Raw genomic sequence first — 8,804 nt, forward strand, 5'->3', positions numbered from 1 at the left:
CGTTGCAACGGCCCCGCCCCGCGCGCTCAGAGCGCAGCCGCGGCCCCGCCCAGCGGCGCGTGCGCAGGGAGGAGCGGCCCGTCCCGTGCGCGCCGCTGGGTCCCGTCGCTGAGGGCACGGCCCGAGCGGGCCCCGCTCCGGTGGGTCACGGGCAGGGGGAGAGCGGCCCCGCTCCGCCGCTGGGTCACGGGGAAGGGCAGCGCAGCCCCGCTCCGTCACTGGGTCAGGGGAGGCCCGGCCGGGCCCGCAGCGCCCGCGGGACTCCTGGGGGCAGCTCCGGCCTCCGCCGGCCGGGAGCAGGACCCCGGCGGAGCGGCGCGGCCTTGGTGCCCCCCAGGCGGGGCGTGAGGGGGGGGCAGCACCGCGGGGCGGTCTCGGGGCCAGCGAGGGGCACGGCGGAGATGGCTCTCGAGAGGGATCCCCGGCAGGGAATCCTCGACAGGGAATCCCTCCTCCCTCCAGGCGGGAGGTGTCAGGGGTACAGCTGCGACGAGAAGTGTCCTTTTATTTATTTAACTAATTAATTAATGAATTTGGTATATCTGTACATTCCTGAGTGCTTTCCAGGGCCGCGCTGGTGTAGAGGCTGCGGTCAGACGCCCCGGGCGCGCTGGAGGGCCTTGTAGAGGCTTTGCTGAGGGCCTTGCAGGGCTCGCTGAGCCTTTCCCTCCTTTGCAGGGCCAAGATGAGTCTGTTCGGATCCACGTCGGGGTTCGGCACCGGCGGCACGAGCATGTTCGGCAGCACCACAGCAGATAACCACAACCCCATGAAGGTACGAGTGCCAGCCCCCGTGGGCACCACCGTGCTGCTCTGTGTGTTAGTGTGTCACAGCAGAGCCTAAAATTTGCTCCGTAGGAGTAATAAGATCTCAGTTCACAGTCTTTCAAACGTGGCAAGTTTTGTTTTGTCTCCCGTTCTTTGTAGGACATCGAGGTAACATCTCCACCTGATGACAGCATCTCTTGTTTAGCATTTAGTCCACACACGCTGCCGGGTAATTTCCTCATTGCAGGATCATGGGCCAATGATGTAAGTACTCACAGTCAGACATGCAGCTGAATAACTTGGGAACATTGGTGCCTAAACGGCAAAATGGCATCCTAAAAACTTGTACCAGGGCACCTGATTATATAACTTGTTGAGGAACTCTAAAATTTGTGTCTGGTACCAAGCCACTAAGTTTGACAAAGCTGGTAAACCATCTAGTTTGACAGTGTAGCCTCGAAAAGATTCAAGTTCGTGCAACATTATTCAAGTTTGTTTGAATTGAAGGGTGATATCCCAGCTGGCAAAAGCAGGCATATTTTTTAACTGTTGTGTTTGATCTACTGGCTGGTGGCCTGCAGAGAGCAGCTCCTGCCCAGCTGGGAGTTAAAGGTTCTGCAGTAGAGCACGGTGAGGTGTTTCGTGTTCTAAAGGTATTTTGAGGTGAAGTTGAAGTTGTGGGGTTAAGTTTCAGCTGTACAGGTGAAAGGGACATAATCAGAGAAAATAAGGTTTCACTAGTTCTCAAAAAAACTACAAACCTTGGTGTTTATAACCTCACTTAATGTTGGATAAACTAAGGCTGGGACCTTCAAGACAACCTTTTAAGTTTGTGTTACTGTGTTACCTCTGCATCTGCTTCTGTTACAGGTTCGCTGCTGGGAAGTTCAGGATAATGGACAGACAATTCCAAAGGCTCAGCAGATGCACACAGGGCCTGTACTAGATGCCTGCTGGAGTGATGTATGTTCCTATTTAAAATACACAGTTTTGACCAAAACTCTAAAAAATTGGCATGCGGTTTGCAGGCAGATGAGTAGATATAGCCCATGGCTGTTGTATAGATTTACATTGCTGTAAATGTGTGCTAAGTGTGTCCTGGTGGGATAGACTGACATGGGCTCAAGAAGGTTAAAAGTGAGTTTAAAAGCTAAGAGTGTATTTTAAGCTAGATAAAACCTAGCACTGTTTGCTCTTTTATGACATACAGGCATAAATAAATGTCCATTTTTATGCTGCTTCTTCGTCTTGCAATCCCAGTATGTGTTATATTGATGTTACACTATTATTAGAAGAGACTAAGACTCGGCAGTTTTCTGACAGATACTTCACGATAGAACCAGTTAATCTCTTGGTCCTATTCTTGTTTTTTAGGATGGGAGTAAAGTATTTACTGCTTCCTGTGATAAAACTGCCAAAATGTGGGATCTCAACAGTAATCAAGCGATTCAGATTGCACAAGTAAGTAAGCAAGCCCCAAACTATTAGGTGGTTCTTTTTACTTTTCTGTTTGTATTAAAATGTACCTTTCTCAGCATTTTTATATTTTTGAGATAGTGAAATGCACCTGAGTAGGTGATCAGAGTGATTTGAGTAACCTGTGCACCTGTTTCCTCTGTTTCACTCAAAAGAACTTTTTCCATTGCTGCAGTGATCTCACTAAGTCACCCGGCTGCATTAGAGGGGAAAAAAAATTCAGATATCATTGTATTGACTTTCACAAATGGATGAAAAGTGTAAATAAATAGAAAAATATGAGAAGCATAAACAAGAAGCATGGCCTGTTATATTATTAATTGCCTGTCTGTTTGTCCTTTTTTTTTCTTCAGCACGATGCTCCTGTGAAGACTATCCATTGGATCAAAGCACCCAATTATAGCTGTGTGATGACAGGAAGCTGGGATAAAACTTTGAAGGTATGATTTTCACCTGAACAAATGGACACAAAGTGTGCTGGTCATTTGTGTATGAAAGTATGTATGTGAAGTGAAAATATTTTATTAAATGCTAATAGTGGAATAGCCTCACTTCACAGAATGAAACAACTTGTGCCAGTTGTGTGGCACAGGTTTTACTGAAGTAATTTGAATCCTCAGCTCCCAGTGTAAGTTTGTTCATTTTTCTTTTCCCATCAGTTCTGGGATACTCGTTCACCAACACCTATGATGACACTGCAGCTCCCTGAAAGATGTTACTGTGCAGATGTGGTAAGCCAGGATATACAGGAAACTGGTGTCAGCAGGATGACTGGGAGTAGGAATAAACTGGCAGATTTTGGGGCTTCTCTAGGGTAGTACTGAATACTGGTGGTATTTAATCTCTGTGCGATTTTAGTAGTAGAACATAATCTGATCTTAATTTCTCAATGGCAGCGAAAAACTGACTTGTTATGTCCGAAGATATGTCAACAAATGAACCTTGTTCTTCTTCCCTCTAATTCCTTTAAGTTCATCAGGGTTTTCTGTGAAGTAATGGACTTCTCTGCCATGCTGTTAACACAAGTGTCTCTTTTCCAACTTGTTTTGCAACTTTATCCAGGTTCATCCTATGGCAGCTGTGGCTACTGCAGAAAGGGGTTTGATAGTTTACCAGTTAGAGAACCAGCCTTCTGAATTTAGAAGAATAGACTCTCCTCTTAAACACCAGGTAAATTATAATATTTGTTATGAGTGTGTTTCTACAGATTATTGACATTCTGGGCTTGACATTTCCTGGTAAAAACAAGCACTATTTCAAAGCCAAGTTTTCTTAGTATGCCACATGACCTGGTCTGCCATTGGTTTATTGGTGATTTTCATAAGGATTTAGAAATTCAAATACTATGGCCCAAATTCTCAACAGAATTTGACCCATCTCTTGATGTTGTTTGTGGTTTTGCTTTACTTTGATGTCTGTGATGTTTTGTGTCCCCGTGGAAAAGAAGTTTCTCAGAATCCTTTGTATCTTTCTCAAATTTAGCATCGCTGTGTTGCTATTTTTAAAGACAAAGTGAACAAACCAACTGGATTTGCCCTTGGAAGTATTGAAGGAAGAGTAGCTATTCATTATATCAACCCCCCAAATCCGTAAGTATTTATGAAAACATCCTTTCTGTGTTGATCAGTTCACAATAATGAATCTAAAAAGATACTTTTTTAATTGCTTTTTTATTTCCCTCCCAGTGCAAAAGATAATTTCACTTTTAAATGCCATCGCTCAAATGGAACAAACACATCAGCACCTCAGGACATCTATGCTGTAAGTATTGAACATGTGCTACTGTATCACATATACAGGGCAGTTTACACTCATAATGTAAAGTTGGATCTGAATTGTCTCCTTGACCTTTTGTCTTGCCAAAAGTTGTCTTAGACATATATTTAAAGACCTGTCATACTGAAAGAGAGACAAATTTTTATACTTCTCATAAAACAAGCACCAGATCAGCCTTTCATGAAATCATCAACAAGTGGAGTTGAGACTTGTTAATTTTGCAGATATTGAAACAAAACAATGTAGTTGTGTAATGCCATTATGCATAGAATTTTTAGGTACTACAAAAAAACCGTGATGCTTTTCTTATTGCTTTGGTGTTTTTTGTTTGGTTGGTTTTTTCTCCAAAAATATATCTGAAAACATTGTATAAAATAAGAGTTCTATCCAGTTGATTTTTTTTTTTCCCCGTGTATTTACTCTTTTAGGCTTTAGCACATCTGTTTTGAGTGTTCCCATCACCTGTTCACACATGTGGTGTTTTACACAGTATGTTTTGTGGTTCTGCAGGTGAATGGGATAGCATTTCACCCTGTCCATGGTACTCTTGCAACAGTGGGATCTGACGGCAGATTCAGCTTCTGGGATAAAGATGCACGGACGAAGCTAAAAACCTCAGAACAGCTTGACCAGCCAATATCTGCTTGTTGCTTCAACCATAATGGCAACATATTTGCATATGCTTCCAGTTATGATTGGTCAAAGGTAAGAAGGTTTGGACTCTCATTCATGCTTGCAGCTGACAGCTGAGTCTGTCCTTGTCATGTGAGGCTTCCACTGTTTGTTATAAATAGAAACTGGGTTTTTCTAGTTTTTGAGAAAATTTACAATGGTCACTTTGGACACCTGATGAAGTTTTAACACTGAAATTGTGCATTCTGGGGGTTTTAGCTTCAGTTGGACAAGATTGCTAAACGATGCTGTCTTGCAGATGTGGATGAGCAGAATGTAAATTCCATGATTCAGAAGTGGCTGTGGTTGCTCACACACATTCTGCCCTGGGCAGTGTCCTGGGGCAGTGTGGCACCCAAACAGGTTCCCACAGATCTCTTTGAAATGCACAGCTCTGCCTCCTGTGCAGGGGAGAAAAAGCTCTGACTGTGGTTATAAACACCCCAGTGTTCGAATGCCATGTACTGAATTTTCACTACAACTCAGTGAAGCTTTTTGATGGTGCTTGTTTATGTGTTTCTCTTCCAAACTTAACAATATATATTGAAGAGAATCACAACAAATATGTGGAAAATCAGTACTTCTTAATAGTTTAAGAAGGGAGGGTAGCAAGATTGAAATGTAACTGATTCCCATGGTACTTTGAGGGTAATGTTCCTTGTATTTATGACTGACATGAATGCAGAAGTCACACAGATTAACTCAGTTGCATGCCACAAAAAGCAACATTTTAATTGACTGCATTGTATCTAGTCTTCTGCCCAAAGTAAGATAACTCACCAATGCCAGAGCAGATGAAGTCTTCACTTCTAATGCTTGGGTAGACTGCAGTGGTAGAGATGGACCAGGTATCTGTAAATCAATATTAAGTAGTAAAACCAGTAGGTGTTAAGTACTAAACTTCCTTCCCAGAACTATTCTGTCCATAGCGTTGGTAATTTCCAACTTACATGTTGGGCTTCAGTGGCTTTATTAGTGTTTACTCTCCCTGATTTGGATACTTGGGTCTTGAGCTGGTAATGTGGATGCAAATAATGTCAATATGCAAAATGACATATTTGCATCTGTAGTTGGGGAAGAGATAATTTTGCAGTTGCCTGTAGAACTTGGGCTTCACTTTGAAAAGGTGTGACCTTGTGTCATTTAAAAGAGAGAAAATATAGAGTGAAGCTGGGTGACCTTTAAAGGTTTAAAAAAATCATACTGAGTTTTTATACTGCACCTGTAAAGTAGAACTTAGAGATGTGTGGTTATTTTTTTTATACTTTTCAAATGGATAAACATCCCTTAAATATTACTTTATATGCACAGTTCTTATAATTGCTTGTTATAGTAAGCTCTTTCTAATCCACCAGCGTGGTCCAATATCTGGTCTTAAAGGCTTTCAAATTAAGCCTTAATAAACAAAACTAATGGAATATCCATATTCTTACATTTTAAGGTTATGCTGATATTTCTTGTTTGAAGAGAGTAAATGTAGATTATTTTTCTTTTTAGGGTCATGAATTCTATAATCCACAGAAGAAAAACTACATTTTTCTGCGAAATGCAGCAGAAGAGCTAAAGCCCAGGAATAAGAAGTAGAGTCTGACTTGTGATACTCCACTTGTTGTGTTGTTCCTGCCTCTGCTCTTTTGCCATCTGGGCTCTGTTGCACCATGGTTCAGTTGACTTTGGATCACAAACATTTAGCAGGAACTGTAAAAATTACATTAAGTGTAATCTGACTTGCTGGAGAACATTTTTCAAATTAGATACTCTGATGTGTTTAAGAAAGAGAGTCTTGTAATGACATGATTTAACCACTCTCTGTTCCACAGCAATAATGAAATTGCAGCAAAATCAACATCTGGGGTAGATGTTCTTGCTTTGAAGTGCAACCATTTGTATCTATGGATTTATTTTGTTAGTACAACATTAAAATTTGTTAATTATAATAGTTCTGGAGAAGTTGTATAAATACTGTATTTTTTTGTAAGTACTTGAAGAATCACCAGTAATTCTTCTCAAAGGAGGCTTGTTTTTCCTTATTAATAATTCAGGGGTTCTTTCATTGCTTTCTGGTTTTTGAAATGGAAGCATTGTCTGCTGTATGCCAGGAAGAAATGCCTTGCAGATTGTTCTCCCTCCTTTTTTCAGCTGAGTAGGAAGGTATGTAAGGGGCCAACAGCAGTGACAGAAACTCAAGACAGAAGATGGGCCCAGTGCAAACTTTAATTTTTTCTAACACTTCAGCAATGGTCACAAACTTTGAGCCACTCACGCTTTTTCTAGTTCAAAGAAGTTGCCAGTGGTGCCGAGTGTTAAAATGTTCAGTAACACAAGCAAACCATTAAAGGTTTTATTCATGACCAAACCAGTGTGTGCAAAATTCTTGTGACCTAAACTGCTTGGAAACTGACACCTTTTAGCGTTAGAAGTTGGTTGTTCTGCGTCTCTCTTAACATGATTTTGTCCTGGAACAGAGTGTTCAGGACTGAAAAAAATAGTCATTTTTGTAGTAACTAGAAAGTAGTGCTGGGGAGCTTCATCCAGATCAAAAATGCTGTGAAACAAAGCGAGTGGGTCTCTTTCTGACTTGAATCTACCACTGTTTACTTTTAACTAGTCAGTTGTATACATGCCAAAGTTTTCTTTTCAGAAGTGAATGCTTATTATTCCTGTCTAACTTGTTTATTTGATAATGACTGAATAAAAAGGGGGGGGCGCATGTATAGAAATACATGTCATATTGTACAAATTCTCTGTAAAACTGTTATGTTTTAATGCTTATGGTTATGGATTCATGCTGCATTTCAAATAAAATTTTTACTAAATGCTTTTTTATATTCAAAAGTTCTGTTTATAATACCGTGGACAGTGTGATGTGTTCACTTCTAGAAGCAGCTTCTTGTCCTTTTGCTGTAATTCAGAGGCATTTTCTGAAAGTCCACTCCTTTTCCTGCAGCTGGGAATGCATTTTCCAATTGCTGTTTCACTACAAATGATTCCTGTGGTTTTGGGTGAAGGAGTTGGGAGAACTGGTGTGAAAGGTCTTTTGTTTTGTGAGAGTGAATCAAGTTCCTTGGTATTTCGACAGGGATGATCTCTTCTATGTTTTTATTTCTCAAGACAATTTTTTTTCTTGCTATCTCTATGTATTACACGGGTTTAGATTTCACATTCATGAACTGGTTGTTTTCTTTAAGGTAGGAAAGAGTTCCCAGCACTTATATCAGTAGCTGGTCATTTCCTCAAACATTTTTTCTGTTTCTGTTGATTTTTTTTTTCTTTTTCCTAAGGTTGCAGTTGTTATGAAGCAATTTTTGGTCGTCAGCACATTTTTCCAGACTTCCCAGTCAAGTGAATGCCACCAAGCAACTGCAGGCTCAAGATTAGGTGGATGTGATCGTGGATGTGCAGAACTCCCACTGGTGTAAACAGGGGAGAATGGAATGTATCATTGTTTCTTGTTTTAAAGAACCTGGTATTTTTAGTGTAAATACTCAACAGTGTGAATTGAGTGAGAGAAAATAGATTAGTTTAGCAGGTACATTTCTGTGGGAATCCCATGGAGTCGAACCTACGTAAGTGGACACTAAAGCCAGCACTGCTCAGTCTTGTTTTGTAATTTGTTATGTGTTGATATGTTGAGTAGTTATTCTCCTGCTGGACTCAATTTCTTTGTCAGTGAGGCTTCAGAATTATTTAGTCATCACCTGCTGCTTGTTCAGACTAATTTTAGACGGGCATATTTTCCATTATGTTGCCGTGCATATTAGATATATTCAACTGGGAGGAGAGAGTCAAACTGAACTGATTTGTTTTCCATTACCAAAGTTAAGAGAACACATTGGCAATTTACTCCTCCCTGGAATTATTGTGAGGCTGAGTTGTAAAGTACACACAGCTGTGTGCCTTCGAGCATCAAACATAAGTGAGAGCTTATTCACACACTAATAAATGTTAGAGCATTTCTGGAAATGTATTAACTTGCTATTCTGTGGCAGTTACCTGTCAAAAAAACCTGAGTGAAGAATGTAAGATTCCTATTTTCACCAGTTTTTTGAAAGTTTGCTGTCAATGTTGGTGTTTTATTGCACAAAAATAATCTTTGGCATAAAGAGCAATTC

General features: G+C 40.9%; 1 protein-coding gene across 1 annotated transcript; it reads left to right on the plus strand.

The window, feature by feature from the left end:
* The first annotated feature begins 44 nt into the window (after positions 1-44).
* RAE1 (ribonucleic acid export 1) lies at positions 45-7,516 on the plus strand. Its single transcript, XM_051803444.1, has 12 exons — positions 45-140; positions 679-775; positions 928-1,032; positions 1,639-1,731; positions 2,143-2,229; positions 2,598-2,684; positions 2,904-2,975; positions 3,307-3,414; positions 3,727-3,833; positions 3,930-4,005; positions 4,531-4,725; positions 6,190-7,516. The coding sequence occupies exons 2-12, from the start codon at positions 686-688 to the stop codon at positions 6,274-6,276; spliced, it is 1,107 nt and encodes a 368-aa protein (XP_051659404.1). The 5' UTR covers positions 45-140; positions 679-685; the 3' UTR covers positions 6,277-7,516.
* Positions 7,517-8,804: the final 1,288 nt, after the last annotated feature.

The sequence above is a fragment of the Manacus candei genome, unplaced genomic scaffold (assembly GCF_025592945.1).
Source record: "Manacus candei isolate 608988 ecotype Guabito, Panama unplaced genomic scaffold, ASM2559294v1 h1tg000057l, whole genome shotgun sequence".
NCBI lineage: Eukaryota > Metazoa > Chordata > Aves > Passeriformes > Pipridae > Manacus > Manacus candei.

Bases quoted from the DNA above. Each gene is read 5' to 3' on its own strand.
- RAE1 (XM_051803444.1), top strand. From the start codon at position 686: ATGAGTCTGTTCGGATCCACGTCGGGGTTCGGCACCGGCGGCACGAGC. The intron at 1,732-2,142 runs GTATGTTCCTAT...CTTGTTTTTTAG, and splicing joins TAGATGCCTGCTGGAGTGAT to GATGGGAGTAAAGTATTTAC. The intron at 2,685-2,903 runs GTATGATTTTCA...TTTTCCCATCAG, and splicing joins GCTGGGATAAAACTTTGAAG to TTCTGGGATACTCGTTCACC.